Source organism: Schistocerca serialis, chromosome 1, assembly GCF_023864345.2.
Source record: "Schistocerca serialis cubense isolate TAMUIC-IGC-003099 chromosome 1, iqSchSeri2.2, whole genome shotgun sequence".
In the NCBI taxonomy this organism is placed as follows: domain Eukaryota; kingdom Metazoa; phylum Arthropoda; class Insecta; order Orthoptera; family Acrididae; genus Schistocerca; species Schistocerca serialis.
The window spans coordinates 1225760483-1225779036 of NC_064638.1; the positions used below are offsets into that span (position 1 = coordinate 1225760483).

The 18554-nt window shown below is 48.0% G+C and overlaps 1 protein-coding gene across 4 annotated transcripts in view; it reads right to left on the reverse strand.

Annotated features, from left to right (window-relative positions):
- LOC126419085 (fibrosin-1-like protein) overlaps nt 1-18554 on the reverse strand; it is a 731992-nt gene that overhangs the window by 202529 nt on the left and 510909 nt on the right. For all 4 annotated transcript variants that reach the window (XM_050086186.1, XM_050086201.1, XM_050086194.1 and 1 more), the window contains exon 5: nt 5310-5336. In XM_050086186.1, coding sequence (XP_049942143.1) covers nt 5310-5336 — 27 coding nt within the window. The remainder of the gene's footprint in view (nt 1-5309; nt 5337-18554) is intronic.

The window sequence follows — 18554 nt, forward strand, 5'->3', positions numbered from 1 at the left end:
AACTTAGAACTACTTAAACCTAACTAACCTAAGGACATCACACCAACACCCAGTCATCACGAGACGGAGAAAATCCCTGAACCCGCCGGGAATCGAACCCGGGAACCCGGGCGTGGGAAGCGAGAACGCTACCGCACGACCACGAGCTGCGGACGGACACGATGGACATAGTCTGATATGGCATTGGCAAAAGCAGAGGAGGGCAACGACTGAAGCACATAGGTCAGCGTATGAAAGATGTCGGTTGTAAATACCATACAGAAATAACAAATGGTTCAAATGGCTCTGAGCACTATGGGACTCAACTGCTGAGGTCATTAGTCCCCTAGAACTTAGAACTAGTTAAACCTAACTAACCTAAGGACATCACAAACATCCATGCCCGAGGCAGGATTCGAACCTGCGACCGTAGCGGTCTTGCGGTTCCAGACTGCAGCGCCTTTAACCGCACGGCCACTTCGGCGGGCCACAGAAATAACAAATAGAGCAGAAAGACATGAGACTGTTGCCATAGACACTGCTGCTGCCAGCCATACTGCTGCTTTCGAACCCTCGTTGTCAGCAAAACAGGAGAAGAAACTTCCTGGCAGATTAAAACTGTGTGCTGCACCGAGACTCGAACTCGGGACCTTTCCCTTTCGCGGGCAAGTGCTCAACCAACTGAGCTACCCAAGCGCGACTCACGCCCCCTCCTCACAGCTTGGGTAGTTCAGTTCGGTAGAGCACTTGCCCGCGAATGGCAAAGGTCCCGAGTTCGAGTCTCGGTCCGGCACACAGTTTTAATCTGCCAGGAAGTTCCATATCAGCGCACACTCCGCTGTAGAGTGAAAATTTCATTCTAAAAACAGGAGTAGTTTTGACAGTCTTAGCTTCCGGCAGAGATCCCACCTCACCCCCCCCCCCCTCCCCGCACCAGCTCCCCTTCGTGGTCTCCCTAGCAACCACAAAGAGTACATAAAACAATGGGGATGTCCATTTAGATCTATTCTTATCGTCCAGCAGTCAGCTGCAACTTGACGATTTCGCTTTTCTCGTTCCGTGCAATCTGCAGATACCTACTGCATGTAGTCGGGATACAATATCGCGAAGCAAGCTCCGAATACGCGAAACAATAGCATCGGCGGCGCGGGATGTTGTCGCAGCACTCGTCGATTTTGAAGTCCCCAACCCCCCCCCCCCCCCCTTCTCTCTCTCTCTCTCTCTCTCTCTCTCTCTCTCTCTCTCTCTCTCTCTCTCTCTCTGTCACGAGACAATTCTTACAATAGCACAAGGAGAGAAAAGTTTGTCTTGTTCTTTTTCGCCACAGATGAAGACTTAAATCAGGCGTACGCAGCCAATATCTCAGCCGCAGCACAAAAGACTGCGACATTCGCGCCGGGTGCGGGCAGGGAGCAAGGAGGAGGTGGAGCAGTTTGCTTGGCTTCCGCGAGAGCGATGCGAGGCGGCGCCGCGGCCAGATACATAAAACAGACGCGGCGTGGGCGACGCGCACGAATCCCGCGCAGGCCTCGCGGAAAACAATGCCGCCGGCTAAGGCGCGCGCCATGAATATTGCATACGGCGCCAAAGTATTCTGCGGAGCGCGGCGCAGCGAGAGGGACACGCTCCGAAAACTTAAACCTGTACGACACGGGCGTTAAGAACAAAAGATGTCAGACGGAGGTATCAGCGCTAGTTCTAACGCACGCACACACATGCACGCACGCGCGCGCTCTCTCTCTCTCTCTCTCACACACACACACACACACACACACACACACACACACACACACACACACACACACACATTCACTTACGGGAGGGGCAGCTTAAGTGACAAACTGGTAATATGCGATTTGTATGGTTAGATACAATCGGGGTCATCAAGGCCTCGACAGTTCGAACATAACGTTATTCCCCAGGGAAGCGTCATGGGACCTCTGCTGTTCCTGATCTATATAAATGACCTGGGTGACAATCTGAGCAGTACTCTTAGGTTGTTCGCAGATGATGCTGTAATTTACCGTCTAGTAAGGTCATCCGAAGACCAGTATCAGTTGCAAAGCGATTTAGAAAAGATTGCTGTATGGTGTGGCAGGTGGCAGTTGACGCTAAATAACGAAAAGTGTGAGGTGATCCACATGAGTTCCAAAAGAAATCCGTTGGAATTCGATTACTCGATAAATTGTACAATTCTGAAGGCTGTCAATTCAACTAAGTACCTGGGTGTTAAAATTACGAACAACTTCAGTTGGAAAGACCACATAGATAATATTGTGGGGAAGGCGAGCCAAAGGTTGCGTTTCATTGGCAGGACACTTAGAAGATGCAACAAGTTCACTAAAGAGACAGCTTACACTACACTCGTTCGTCCTCTGTTAGAATATTGCTGCGCGGTGTGGGATCCTTACCAGGTGGGATTGACGGAGGACATCGAAAGGGTGCAAAAAAAGGGCAGCTCGTTTTGTATTATCACTTAATAGGGGAGAGAGTGTGGCAGATGCGATACGCGAGTTGGGATGGAAGTCATTAAAGCAAAGACGTTTTTCGTCGAGGCGAGATCTATTTACGAAGTTTCAGTCACCAACTTTCTCTTCCGAATGCGAAAATATTTTGTTGAGCCCAACCTACATAGGTAGGAATGATCATCAAAATAAGAGAAATCAGAGCTCGAACAGAAAGGTTTAGGTATTCGTTTTTCCCGCGCGCTGTTCGGGAGTGGAATGGTAGAGAGATAGTTTGATTGTGGTTCGATGAACCCTCTGCCAAGCACTTAAATGTGAATTGCAGAGTAATCATATAGATGTAGATGTATATAACTAAATTACTTTAATGAGTCAAACATTTGAATCAATAATGGGGCACATATGCAATTTTGGGAGATAATAATACACATTTCGGAGATTATACACACACACACACACACACACACACACACACACACACACACACACACACAACGTCCTCACAAAAAATGTTGGAAGTGCCCTCCACCAGCAGCATCAACGCACAACTGAACTCGCTTCCCTATTCCCCACGGCATTCTGTCAAGTGTATCCCCACCAGTGTTGCCTATTTCGTGTGTAATGGCCCCAAGGAGTTTTGCAGCTGTCCGTGGTCTAGACTTTTAAGATACCCACATAAGTAGAATCATGGGAAGTTAGGTCAGGTAATCGGAACTCAAGTTTGAGATTATTTGACCACCAAAGAAACTGGTTACAAGTTACATGGAAACGCCAGACGTGTGACTCTTTGCTGAACCGAGAGCCACACTCAAATCTTTGCATCATTCAGTGGCGTTTCGTGGATGATACATCCGCCCAGTATCTGCCGTTTTGTATGTTGATGTGACCTGGCAGATGGATCCATGCATCTGCAAATCAAGTTGTGTAGAGAATGGCTGTTGAATAAGAAATCCCTTAAGCCATCGATAGTAAAGCATTCCTTTCTCATGATCTGTTTGGTATGCCTGCATCATGTGCACTGTGTATGGTAGCAATGCCCATTTCTTCGCAGCTTTCTGAGATGTGCAATATGAAATGCCTTGCTCAATCGACGCAGCGATTTCCTTAGTGAATTATCCAATCGTCTTCGAACATTAACAGTAAGCTCTGTACTCAATGATGGTCTATGTTTACCACTGTCGCTGTTTAGAAAACTAGTTGTCTCCATCTTCCTTACAATTAATAAAATTCCAGAATGAGATTTTCACTCTGCAGCGGAGCGTGCGCTGATATGAAACCTTCTGGCAGGTTAAAACCTCGTCTCCTACCTTCCAAACTTTACAGAAGCTCTACTGGCAGAAGTAAAGCTGTGGGTACCGGGCGTGAGTCGTGCTTCGGTAGCTCAGTTGGTAGAGCACGTGCCCGCGAAAGGCATAGGTCCCGAGTTCGAGTCTCGGTCGGGCACACAGTTTTAATCTGCCAGGAAGTTTCAATTAATAAAATTGTTGCCTTTCTTGGAACGAGTCTGTCTTCGAATATGTTTTCAACAACAGAAGCCAATTCTCGAAGTATTCACTGGTTGTTTCTGCCAGGTGAACGCTGCGAACGAATAACTAATTTGCTCCTTATTATCATGCGGCCCGAACTATACACTCATAGGCTTCACAAACTGCGACCGACAATGCTACGACCGAATTAACACAAGTAGAGCTGGCGCGGAATTATACCAGACAAAGGACATAATGCGAAGAAACAGCAATCAACTTGCAAACAAAGGGCGGTACTTCTGACTCTCCCGTGAAACAACGTTCCCGCTTCTCGAGCTTTCGGAGGGAAATAATGAGCCATTGAAGTAGTTGAGGTTCACATGGATCGCCCCGTGCTACCATATTGCGCAGTAAGGTACATGGAAATTGCCAGATATCAGCCATTCTGGCATCTTACAGCTCTCTCATTTCACGCGCAAATATTTAATTAACATTTGACTATTAAGGCGCAAGGGTAGTAGTTAATGCTCACATTACAGAGAACGAAGAGCAGTACCTGCAGTATAACTGTAGGATGGGCCAGAAGAACTCTAGTAATCCACTGCGATGACACAATTACATGGCAGCTCCAATAAACAAAGTAACGAAATGTAGACTCTTCGAAGGATGAATATTTTTTAAAAGCGGTTGTCAACGCGTGTTAAGTATTTCTTTAAATGCGTAAGCAGCTGTTTGATTGTCTTTCATTGTAATTACTTGTTTTGTTTACACCATAATCATGTTAAGAAAGATCAAATATGAATCACTTGTCGTAGCACATCATATGAATATGGTAATCTATGTCATTACTGCCCCATTTATAACTGTGGCATCAAATTGGACACACTATTTCTTCTGCAATGAGACCTGTTTGGTTCTGTAGATTTTTCTTCACTTCAGATGATGCAGCAATCATACCGATGTGATACGCTGTGACATGATTAATATTTGTTAGATTTAACAGGGGTAATGTTGTAAACCGAAACCGACAATTGCAATACAATACAATTGAACAGCTGCGTGCCATGCATTTAAAAATACTCTGCCAGTGGTTGAATTATACACGGGACGCTACTGCTTTACTGACAATTTCACCCAGGAAGTATCACTGTCTGAAGGAACTGACAACATTTTTCGGAGTGCATAGGAGAACTAACGACTTACGACAAAAAGTAAGAAGTGAAAAAAGAGGTGCTCTGGTGGATCTGACGTTCAAAAATAGATAATCGAAGTACTGCACACAGCAGATGCCACAAAATACAATGCATAGAATGAATTCCAAAACGTGGCCAACAGCGACGCGAACGCGCTGCAGCCACAGTGGAGCACTGGATGAATACACGTCGAAGGCAGCACTTACCTTGTCATCTTCTCCTTCACTATCACACTGAAAGAAAGAAGAGATATCCAAGTTAATAGCAGTCCATTGATTTAGCGTTAGAAAAATACAACTACACGCTAATTACATAGTCTCTTACACAGTAAGCTTAACTGTACAGAGTGAAAGTGTGCAACGTTTGAACTGGAGGCAATTTCCAAATCTGCTTCACTGCCGTTGTCAGCTGAAAGACTTTGTGTGTGTGTGTGTGTGTGTGTGTGTGTGTGTGTGTGTGTGTTTGCGCGTGAATGAGAGAGAGAGAGAGAGAGAGAGAGAGAGAGAGAGAGAGAGAGGGGGGGGGGGCGTGGGGAGGTGGAGAGAGAGGGAGGGGGGGGAGTACACGAAGTGCCCTCTGCTACACACTCCGAGGTTTCTTGCGGAGAGTGCATGTAAAGGTAGATGTAGATTGGAACACAGCCATAAAATGCAGAGCGCCAAGCTGCCTGCAACTCATGCAGCACGAAGTTGAGCCAGGCGTCCAGAGAGTGCGCCACACGGCAATGACCATTTTATGCGTCCCCATTACGTTATTCAAATAGCTCCCAAGTGGACATGTTTTCGCTAAAAGTGGGTGTAAGCCGACACACTGGTCCACTCACAAACTATTCACCGAGTATCGTCTGAGAACCAGCAGTACCTGAAGCATCAGTACCATTTCCACAGACGCTGCCAGGAAGAACCCAACAGCAAATTCTACAACACAGTTATAGATTAGTCAGTGGAAATGAACTTCAAATTAATGCCACGGACCAACTTCAATTTCATATTCAAGTTACGCAGCTTAATGTCTGTATTTATAAACTATTTTAAGCTGCTGCTAATCTGTGATGCCATCATTTTGCAGTAGATGTTGCCTAACCCTATTTGGTCCAGTCACGAGGTTGTAGGGTTGATTCGTGCAAGGAAGTCATCTCGTAACAGCTACTACTCGTACTTTCGATGGTTGGGGGTGCTTTTGCTACAACATAGTTACGTTCGACGCAAAGCATATTTGGTAAATATAACAGTACTAAACACGCAACCGTCGTGGCGGAGAGAATTTCGTACCAGCAGCAGCTTTGTGTGTGCCACGGTTGAGTCATGGCCCACAAAACAGTTTGAACCTGCCAGGAAGTTTCAAATCGGCGCACACTCCGTTGTGCAGTGAAACTTCACTCTGTCATCTATCCTATTCGCCTGCAAGTTTTGTTACTTTAGTGTGAGATGGTCCCTACGCGAGGTACACGACTGTGGCAGCAAAACTGTCCAAAATCCTTCCTCTAAAACCATTTCTTTACTGTTACCCACAGGGTTTCGTGCGAACAGAGCCGTCTATATTCTCGTATGAGTTCTCAAATCACCTCTGCTACACTTGGGCTGCACATTCCTGTTGCGATCCCGGCGGTGCATCTCAGAATTCACGTGATGTCTGTCGTGATGCCTACCTTACAAGTATTCGAATTGCTGGAACAGTACTACTGATCGCTGTAGCCTGCCCCTCTTTTCTCTCTCTCTCTCTCTCTCTCTCTCTCTCTCTCTCTCTCACTCACACACACACACACACACACACACACACACACACACACACACACGCCCTGAAACAGATTTATTAGACCGCAAACAGCCATTTATCACCGGTTTTACTGTTTCGTGTAATCGTACTATTGATCGGAACGGTACTGCGCAATTTCCGGCGGGCGGCTGCAGCGGCAGAGGGCGTGGAAACGCGGTGAGCGGAGTGGAGCTGAAAGTTTGATACCGGCCGGCGGCGCGCTAACTGACGTGGTTCGCAGGCGGGCGTGGACGGACGCGGTAATTGCAGCTGATTGAAATGCTCTCGGCGGTCGCCGCGTGAAAAATGCAGCAGCGGCGTCGTGTCGGCCGCCGACACACCGCACCGGCTTTTCGACCGGCCCGACGCCTGCCACGGGCCACACGGCGGCCGTCACAGACCGTCCCCAACCCGAGCCTCCACCACCACCCCCACTGCCATCTTAGCAGCGCTCAGCTTGGAACACCGCACTTCGGCAGCACTTTTACGTCGAAGATTTTCGCATAAACTGCACCACTGTCAGACATTAGCTCGGATCAGCAGTTTCTGAGAATTTTGGAGTACCTTGTACCGAATTAGCGACTGTGCTGTCCATCCGTATCTGAAGCCACGAATATACTCTACAAACGTGTGTACAGGCAGATATGACTACTGATTCTCTGAAGTCAGTCGCCTGTAGCTTGTAAGTGGGACTTGGTACTACCATGGTTTTGTAAAACTTCGCCTGGGTTTCTCTCCTGGCTTTATTCTGCAAATTTCTTTCACAATCTATCCACGTGTGGAAGTAATTTTTTTTTTATTATTATGTTGCGCTGCAGTGTGAGAGATGAATACGTGGAACGTTCCTCGAGATATACTAAGACGACGGTTTCCACTGCACGCCATACTGTTAAGTACTTGTAAATAATCACGGTGTTTAATGGCGTCAGGACCCGGTGTGTATGCATCGTTTCGGGGTAAGATAAAATCTCTTACTAACTTTTGACGAAGTACCGAAGCATCGGTGGTAGCGGAAACTGGACCGACTGAGTGTTACGTACAAGAGGTAGTGAGAGTTTTAGTTACCACCTCGGGAAAATAAAGCAACGCCATTAATCTTCTATTTATTTGCAGCCACATGTCCACAGAAGTACTACACCTGCATACGGAAATCCCCGGGCGACAGTATACCGTAACGTGCAACTATAGGAGCGAAAAAGAAAATTCGCCGTTCACAGATGAAGTGGAAATGGGCAATGCCATTTAACTTTTGGCTGTTCTAGTGGCGTGCTAGGTCCGTCTTCTCACACAAACTTTTACACTTCACTATCACCGGTTTCGGCCATTGCGATCGTACACAGATTGTTAAAAAAAAAAAAAAAAATTACTCTGAGCACTATGGGGCTTAACTTCTGAGATCATCAGTCCCCTAGGACTTAGAACTACTTAAACCTAACATCACACACATCCATGCCCGAGGCAGGATTCGAACCTGTGACCGTATCGGTCGCGCGGTTCCAGACTGTAGCGCCTTGAACCGCTCGGCCGGGTCTTCAGTTGGTGCTACGGTAAATTGTGGTATGGCGCAACGGTACATTGTGGAGCCGGGGCTTCTATGTGTACTATAACCGCAGGCGTGGACCCGAAAAAAATAAATAAATATACAGTGGTGATTAAAATTCTTCTGGGTATTATGCCGCGTCAATGCTAAAAACTAACAACAGTAATAAACTAAAACCGACGTTTCGGCCGAATTGCAACGGCCTTCCTAAGGGACGACTGGATTACTCTGCTATTCACAATAAAGTGCCTGGCAGAGGGTTCAATGCTGCGTTCCGAAAGGGAAAAATAATTAACTGCTTTCATCTTCACGCTCTATGCCATCCATTCGATTCCTTACCGAATATGAAACGTAATTAGAAAACTCATTCGTCAGTCTGGAATAATACCTAGTCTCGATTGTGATTGTATCAGGAACAAACACACCGTAGCAGCCAGCTTTGTGCGTCATCCCGATTAATATCTATGCTAGGTTGCGAATGTATGAGGAGGTGCAAACACACCGTAATAGCCAGCTTTCTGTCACTAAAACCTAAAGTGGACGTGAAAATTGTGCAGTTTCGCAGGCATTCAGCGCAGGGAAGGAAATAAAGTTAATACTTTAGTTAGCTCGTACAGAATTTCAGTTAGGAAAGCGTAAAATATAAATTGTTGCCCATAATTTTAAAGCTTGATTAGAGCTACAGCAGTTGGGCTCTCTTAATTTTCGGAAGACCTACTTCTTCGACTGTGTGGCAACGCTCCCTCCACCTACCGTTATTTGCCAGAAACCTTTCTTCATTATATTCAACCGCGTCTGATATATTTGGGACGGTGCGTGTTGTAAGAGTGTGTTTATTTTAGTCCTTGCTTCTCGTAGGTTTTTTTATTATAATGCTGCGGTAGAATTTTCACAACTACAAGCTGTTACTGGTTAGTTAGGTGATCGTCTCGTAGTCGAACAGAAGGTGCGTCTCCTACCTCTCGATAGAATTGTCATCGTTTATTGAGCGATCTTCAGCACCCTGCACGCATATTTATTTCTACATGTTTAGCTATATCTACGCTCCGCAAGCAACATTGTGGCGTGTGCAGTTGAGTACCTCTGCTGCCACTAACACCCTCTTTGTCTGTAGTAGTTGCGTCGTTCGAAGAATGGTTGCCGATGAACTTCAGTACGAGCTCTAATTATTCTGATTTTCTCGTCGTGATTCTTCTTGGACGTTATGTTCTCGGAATATAAAAACAGTTTACCGAGTGAGGTGGCGCAGCGGTTAGCACGCAGGACTCGCATTCGGGAGGACGACGGTTCAATCCCGCGTCCGGCCATCCTGATTTAGGTTTTCCGTGATTTCCCTAAATCGCTTCAGGCAAATGCCGGGATGGTTCCTTAGAAAGGGCACGGCCGATTTCCTTCCCCATCCTTCCCTAATCCGAGCTTGTGCTTCGTCTCTAATGACCTCGTTGTCGACGGGACGTTAAACAGTAATCTCCTCCTCCTCCTCCTCCTCCTCCTATAAAAACAGTTAACCTCTCAGTGACGCAAAGCTCTTTTAATCCGCCACTGTATTTCGTTGAGCGTCTTCGTAACGTTCTCGCGCCGTCTACACGATCCCGAGACGAAACGCACTGCTTTTCGTTGGCTTTTATTTGTGCACTGCTGACGGCATGCGGACGCAGAGTCCTGTTCTCGAGTACCGCTGATTAGATTATCTCGCCGGAAAGCACGATCATCTCCGACGTCCCTGTCGGCGAGGTGCAGCCGGTCTGTGAGAGGAGCGGCGGCGGCAGCAGCAGTATAAATCTCGCCAGGCGCTTGTCAACGGATGACAGCTTGTTTTGCCGCGAGGCGATGAAAAACGCGCGCTCCCCGGCGCCCTCGCCTCGCCTCACCTCACCTCCGGCAGCCGGGTCATTAAGGCCTGAATGCTGCTACCGGCCGGCGTGTGAACGCCGCGGCGCGGACACGTCTTCCCGCGCCTCGGCCGCAGCCAGGTTAACACCTCGCTCTCCCCCCCTCCCCTCCACTGCCCCCCCCCCTCCACCGCTCCTCTTCAGCACGTGCGCCGAGCGCCCGGGTGGCTTTGCCTTGGAGAGCGCTCGGCCCGAATAAAAGGCCACTCGTGGAGGGTTCGAGGTGTGTGGCCGGCGCGGCAAGGGCGTCGGCAAACACTGGGAGCCGCTGCCGGCGCAGACACCTGCCGGGAGATGCGCCGGCTGGGCACACGAGGGCGCCAGCTGTAATTTGTGCCGCCTGCCCGCTACGCGCGCGCCGATAAAAGCGCCAGCCAGCGTCACGGAAACCGGTGGGGACCTCCCAGCGTGAGGGGCCGCTTCCAGCAGCGCCTTCTTCCCCAGAACAGCGTGCTGCCGGACTTGTTTTTGTCTTAAAAAAAAAAAAAAAAAAAAAAAAGGTTCAAATGGCTCTGAGCACTATGGGACTTAACTGCTGAGGTCATCAGTCCCCTAGAACTCAGAACCACTTAAATCTAACTAACCTAAGGACACCACACACATCCATGCCTGAGGCAGGATTCGAACCTGCGGCCGTAGCGGTCGCGCGGTTCCAGACTGTAGCGCCTAGAACCGCTCGGCCACTCCGGGCGGCTGGGGATCGGTTAGTGGTGCCGCAAGTGCCCTCCGCCGCACACCTTCGGGTGGCCTGTGGAGTACTGGTGCAGATGGCGATGTAGATGTGGCTGTGTGTGGACCGAATTCCGTGTTTCATAAGCCTGAGTCGAACATGACTTGGAGCTTTCATCTGCTGTCACGGTCTGCTCTTGCAAGATTCAAAATTTCCGACGGCTCACGCAGCTCGCTAAAGACCTGCGTATCACCTCAGCTCCATAAACACGAAAGAGACTCCGTGGAAGTGATTTCACTACCCACTTTTGAGACATTAATGAAGTGGTACAGGTTTTCATTTTCTTAAAAATAAAAACACTCGAGTAAACGTCTCATAAATGGAAATTAGATTAAAATTTAAATGCACTCCTCAAGAATTCTGCCAGAGGATCTGCATTTTATAAACCCTACCTTTCCCCCCTTTACTCGCAGACGAGCAGGTGAGCGAACATTCTGATAATTAGATTGCCGAGTAAAAGCTAATTTCATTAAGGAGTTTACAAAGTCAGACACGAGCCGGTGTAAAAATGAAGGGAGGGAGCGGGGAGTTTTTAATTGCGCGCTCTGGCTGCGAGCCTGGGCTGCAGAGGCGGCTGGTGGCGCCGCCCTCGTTTGTCACTGTCTCGTCGCCGCCGCCGCTTGCTAACTTCCCATCAGCTTTTCCACTTTATTTCCCAACAATCCCGTTTTCCGGAATCCTCGGCTCTCCCTTTTTCCGCGCCCTGCTCTTTTTGTTTGTCCGCGGCGGGCCCTCCGACAAGCCCACACACACACACACAGCGGTGCAGGATATCCGGAGCTCTTGGCGCCTGCAGAGGGCAGCCGTCTGCCCTGCCCCCACCCCCGCCGCCACCACCGCCCCTCCTAATGTGGCGGTCGCCGGGCGCCGCTGCCCCGCCTCGGCCGTCGCGACGTTAATCCTCCGGCGCTCTCGCCGCGAGGGAAGGGGGAGGAGGGCGGCAAAGTGGAAAAGGGCCTCTCTCGCTTGCTTCCCTCCCACGTTTATCCAGCTGTGTTACGAGGTTCTTACACTAATAATACATTACCTCCCTGTTGTCCAGCGACCAGTACCAACTGCACACTTGAGCTGACAATAAGCTTATCCATTCGTGACCCGTCGCAGCTATTAGTTCCAGTGATTAAAAGTCGTCTCTTACACACTTACTTACATGATAGGCAACCGTTTTCAGAACATAATTCTTCGATTTTCAGGCAGCTAATTTTTCACAACCTGTCGTATCCCGAGGGTTTTAGCACACTACCAATGAAGACGGTATACCTCTACATATACTTCTACGTACACACACTCTGCAAGCCGTCAAACGGTACGTGGCGGAGGGTACCCTTGTACTACTAGTCGTTCCTTTCCCGTTCCATTCGCTGATACAGAGAGGGGAAACGACTATCCATATGACTCCTTATTAGCCCTCATTTCTCGTGTCTTATCATCACTATCCTTACAAAAATGTATGTTGCCGGCGGTAGAATCTTTCTGCAGTCAGCTTCAAACGCTGGTTCTCTAAATTTTCTCAATACTTTTCCTCGAAAAGAACGTCGCCTTGCCACCAGAGATAACCATTTCAGTTCCTGAAGCATCTCCGCGAAACTTGCGCGTTGTTCAAACGTACCCGGTAACAAATCTAGCAACCCACCTCTGAGCTGCTTCGAAGTCTTCCTTTAATCCGACTTGGTGCTGATCCCAAACATGCGAGCAGCACTCAAGATTAGGTCGCAGCAATATCTGTACACCGTCTTCTTCACAGATGAATCACAATTTCCTAAAATTATCCCAATAAACCGAAGTCTGGCAGAAGTGAACCTGTGAGGACCGGGCGTGAGTCGTTCTTCGGTATCTCAGATGGTAGAGCACTTGCCCCCGAAAGGCAAAGGTTCCGAGTTCGAGTCTCGGTCGGGCACACAGTTTTCATCTGTCAGGGAGTTTCACACAGCTGAGATGTTTTTTTGGAACGGATGGTGGTCTGATCTTAAACCGAAACCGATCATCTCTAATAAAATATACCGTTACAACTGTTTAATTGCGTTTTTCAGTTCTTAGCATTCATTATAGCTGTAGGCTTACAACACCGCCACCATAAAACAGTTTAAGAGGCGTCATATCACTACATTCTCATATCCTGGTATCCTCCAAAAGGCAACGGGGGAAAAAGTTCCATTTAAAGATGACACAGTTATTTCAATATCTCGGTAGATAAAATTAGGAATGACAACGCTATGGGCTATATTTGTAAGTAACTGTACACCCTTCCCATATTTCATGTGCGGTTTTGCTAACGCCCCCACGACTGCTGAGTGTCAGCCCGTGAACCACCCACATGGAGGAATGCAGTAGCATCGGGATTGTACCGTGGCGCAAGAACTCGTCCCGCATACTCGGAGACGCCGCCGCCGCCGCCGCCGCGGGCCGTTTTGGGGGAGCATTTCTTTGCGACGTCGGCGGAACGGCAGCCATTGGGCGCGCGATTTATTGACAGGGCGCAGGTTGCAGCGTCGCCGGAAGCGACTCGCTCCTTTTTATTGCCGAACGCATTACATACAACCGCTGTCAGCCGCAAGAACGCACAAAGAGAAAAACACAAAGCGCACATCCGTCTTCCAGGTCGGCATCCCAAATATCGCAATTGAATAGCGTGCGGCGCATACGGAATCCCTGAAATTCGCCGCCTGCATTCCTTGCGAGTCAAGCAGTTACCAGAACGAAAAGAAAATAAAAAAACCAAAGCATAAAAAACCAAAGCATCACTGCTTCGCACTTTATCAAGAAATCAACCTGCATGAAAAAATTATTTTAAGCTGTACATCCTCTCGTAAAGCTTAACGTAATTCTGTTTCGTTATAAAACTGACTAACCTAATAGATTTCGGATGTATTTCTGGAATTAGCAGTTTCGTGCCCGCACTGTATTTTTATTTGTGTTTATTTCTTCTGAGGCTCCCATTTATCTTTCAGTAAGTAAAGCTGACAAGGTGCGATCTGGCTCCATCACTGCCCACAGTTAGATTCAGGACCAAGATGATGCCACGTGGCAGCTTGCCTGATCTGAGTGAGACCGAGCGTTCGTGAACGAACCTCGACCCCGAAACTACTCACAAAAAGTGAAATACGAATAAAATGTGGTTGTGCAATTGCCATGTCCGGCAAAATGCGTTTTCAGCTAACAACCTGCACATAAAATTCTCTTACTAAAATAATAGAGAGGACCACGAAAGACAATGAATAACTCTATCGCTTGCGTTCGATTCGCCATTTGCTCTCCGCTTAGCTTCCGTACCAGCTTACTCCTGTGAGGGCACAGATTTCGTCCAAGTGGTCATTTGTTTGAAGCAAAGTTCCAGAAGACCTAACACAAAATGAAGTGCGGCTACTTCGTCGGTCCCACGATTCCCGTGATGTGACTACAGGTTAATGCAGAAAGAAGTCTCAGGTTAACCTTACTGGCAAGAGAAAGCTGTGCACAGCAGTAAATGTAGGCAGGCAATATAACAACAGCTATCTTAAACGCAGCCACAGCAGGAACGCCAGGCGTCAAAATAGACGAATAGCCAGAGCAGCTTTTCTGACAAGAAAACGCGATACTAAACAAGCGTAAAGTGTCGAAAGCTTCCATTAATCTCGAGCCATCCGCTTCAATTTCATGCACCGTTCCGCTTGCATGCAGTCTGATTAACTTATTCTCCGAATCTCCTCCGCTTATACAACGTCAGAGACAGTTTTCTCAACTACTGCAGGAAAAAATGTATCACAGTCAAACCTTTCTGAGCGTGGTTACTTTGGAACCTAGGTATATATGGAAGCCAAAACTGCACTTTCCGTCCGATATCAACTGCAGACGTGCACTACTTTGAAGGTCAGCTGTTTTTTGACGGGGTCAGTGCAGCGAAACTGAAGTTACGACACAACGTGTCTAAAAAATGGCTCTGAGCACTATGGGACTTAACATCTGAGGTCAGCAGTCCCCTAGGCCAGGCCGAGCGGTTCTGGGCGCTACAGTCTGGAAACGCGCGACCGCTACGACAGCAGGTTCGAATCCTACCTCGGGCATGGATGTGTATGATGTCCTTAGGTTTAACTAGTTCTAAGTTCTAGGGGACTAATGACCTCAGAAGTTGAGTCCCGTAGTGCTCAGAGCCATTTGAACCAAGTGAAACTGTTTAACCTTTTCATGTTGCTGTTTATGCACACAGTTTCTTTGTTCAAGATTGTAACCATAGACTTTAAAATGAGACCAATTTCGCCATCGACTGAACTATGCCGGCCGTAGTGGCCGAGCGGTTCTAGGCGCTTCAGTCTGGAACCGCGCGCCCGATACGGTCGCAGGTTCGAATCCTACCTCGGGCATGGATGTGTGTAATGTCCTTAGGTTAGTTAGGTTTAAGTAGTTCTAGGTTCTAGGCGACTGATGACCTCAGATGTTAAGTCCCATAGTGCTCAGTGCCATTTGAACCATTTTTGACTGTAGTATTTATTATTATTATTATTATTATTATTTACATCACTGCAATTTAAATCGTTTTGAAGTTGTTGAAGTGCTGAACTATATGTTGTTGATTGCTGTATATTCCCTATCCTAATCACTTGAAGAAAACTCAAAAGTCAAAACAGCAATCGTGGGAATTTTAGTACGTGTATAATGCATTCGACGACGAGCTTGGTGCCATTAAAAAAATCAGTGAGACTGTAGTTCCAAAATAAATACAAATTTGTAAAATCTAAATTGTTATTAGCTGTCATATACTTGCCGTTTTGTGGAAGAACTTACACAACGTGTCGCTGAAAAACAAGCCACAGAGACTGAGAAACTCAAAATCTATGCTCAATGAGACGAAATCGACGGGATTAGGTTTACTTGCGCTGTGAGAAGACGACGGCATCTTATCGAAGTCACGATTTTGGTTTCGAGAATCCTATCAAGTTGCCGACAAACTGAATGCCCACCTGAAATACGGTGCGATACGATTTTATTCATAGCTGTTATTTTCTCAGCGACTGTAGAACATATTTGAGAATGAAATTCAGAAATCAGTTGTACTGCTATTTTCATTTCGCTGTACTGGGCGACTGAATTTTATTCTGAAACACTGTGAAAGGTTTTAACGTTCCTTTCCCTCCGCCATGTGTAGCATGTCTAGACAGGACATTGGACGCCAGTCTGCATGCGAGTTGCATTGTCCCGAGGGGACCGGTGTATTTGTGTCTTATGTTGGTCGTGTGATATGGGCTTGAAGGAGATCGGATACGTAACACAACGCGGCATTCTCGACGCAGCACACTACGCGGCGAAATAGGAAGAGCGGCAGTTCGCGGCCGCCACGTAAGGGGCCCCAAGGGGCCTCGTCTGTGTTGTGTCGTGTGGTGGCGCGGCGTGCATTAAAAGATTGGAGGCGCGCGCGTTGTTTCCCGGCGGGACTCAATTCCGACAGAGGAATCACTTAGCAGGCAAAGCGGCCCTGTCCGGGTCGCCAGATTACACGTCTCCATTACAGGGCAGAGGGGGGCCGCCGCCGCTCTGTCATCATCTCCGCCCACTGCTCGGCTGCTTTGTCCTCAGACTCGTTACTCTGGCCGCGCCACCAGGGGTCTCCTCTCTCCACACGTCTTCCTGGGAGCGCCAGTCGCGACGACGCGTGTCTATCTGCGACTGCCAAAGAGCGTGATATGAAAGGCGCACCACGCTGCTCTGAAGGACGATCTAGGCCCATGATAAAACTGAGAAATCCCTGTCAATAAATCAATATATTTCTGCCATTTTATTGTTTTCTTTACACTCTATTAAAATTCAGATGCAGCCGTCGTAAATGCATCGAGTACAACGTAATGAAAAATGGCAGTACTATACGCGCGAAACAAGTCGCAGCAGCTTGTAGGTGCGAAACAAATACTAACAAAGAGATAGAGGGGCTGGCCAGTACTTAGCTCAGTACAGCCTATACATACACATACAGAACAGAAAATTTACGTATCCTAGCGTTCGGAACTTTGTTACTTCGTCTGGGAGGAGAGGGGGGAAGAAGGGGAAAGTGGATTCAGTTACTTACAACCCAGGTTATGAAGCAACAGTGGAGAGGTAAACAGGGAGGGTAGCAAAGATGGAGGCATGGGTGTCAGAGGGAAGCCAAAGATATTCTACTGTAAGTACTGTGCCAGCTTCAAACCAAAGAGGATGCATGCAGAAATAAAGAGGTATATAGTATAAACACAACTATGTAGGATGAAAAGATGCGTGAATGGCTAAAGAGGAAAGGGAATGAGGAGAAGACTGAAGAGTAAATGGGAGTGAGGTTGGTTAACGTATGTTCAGTCCAGGGGGATGGCGGGATGAAAGGATGTGCTGGAGTGCATGTTCCTATCTCCGCATACCAATACTAAACTGACTGAGCGCATGAACGGGCACAGACGAACTGTCTGCCTAGGAGATGTTCAATACCCAGTAGCAGAGCTTGCCCTCCAGCATACTTCTACGGACCTAGGAACCTGCTACACCGTACGTGCCATTTGGCTTCTCCCACCCAACACCAGTCCCTCGGAGCTGCGGACAGGGAACTTGCACTGCGAGGTGTAGCCTGTAACATTAGTGCGAGACAGGCCTCTGTTTGGGTGATACTGGCTATTCCTATGTACTATGCAAAGGAAATCGCAGTGAAAGGCGTAGTCCATACAAATGGCCTTAGCTTTGCTCACGCAAACGTGAGAGGAGCGGAATTAAAAACCTGAGCATTAACAAGAAAAAGGATGAAATGGAACAAAAGAATTCCGCAAGGTACGTTTAAGTAAGAGAGACGCAGAAGCGTCATAGAAACATCTGCAAGGACGTTTTTCTTAGACGCAATTTTCTATCACTGTCTGATGATGATCTTCGAAAGAGATGCGAAATCCTCACTTCAAGGCGACGACCCGCGATACGTGAATGCCTTTCACAACGAACCTCTATTAGAAGTAAATGCGCCAAGCTACCAAGCAAACTCTATGAAATATGAAGTGACTGAGGACGTGCCGTCATGTTATGAAAGGTATTAAAGGAGCACTGAGAGCGTAACAGCCGGGAGCAGACAGTGCCTCGCCAGGACAATCGTTATTTTATTCACGGGCTCCGCAAATCTGCAAGCGCGCCGCCGTAATGGCGACCCACGGCCGTGCCATTGGGTTTCTGTTCCGTAACCGCATTTGTGAACGACACGTAGTTACTGCGCCAGTATTTCCGGCCGTTCTCAGTTTTATGGGGCGGATCACAAGTACTGCAAAAACGATGTCCGCCGGGGCATAAGAGTTTCTTACGACCCGAGTAAAGCGGAATGACTCGCGATAGAATAGCTGGCGTGAGTCACCGGCAGGGGGATAAGCCGGCGACGTCAACAGCCGACAGCCTGCCAACTTGCTGCGTCCAGACACACCAGCGCCGCTAGGCGGCCGCCTAGGGTACTAAGATGCGGATCTCTCTCTCTCTCTCTCTCTCTCTCTCTCTCTCTCTCTCTCTCTGGCGCGCGCGCTCAGGTCTACCGGAAAACACCGTTTCTCTACGTAGCATACACCGCTACCAG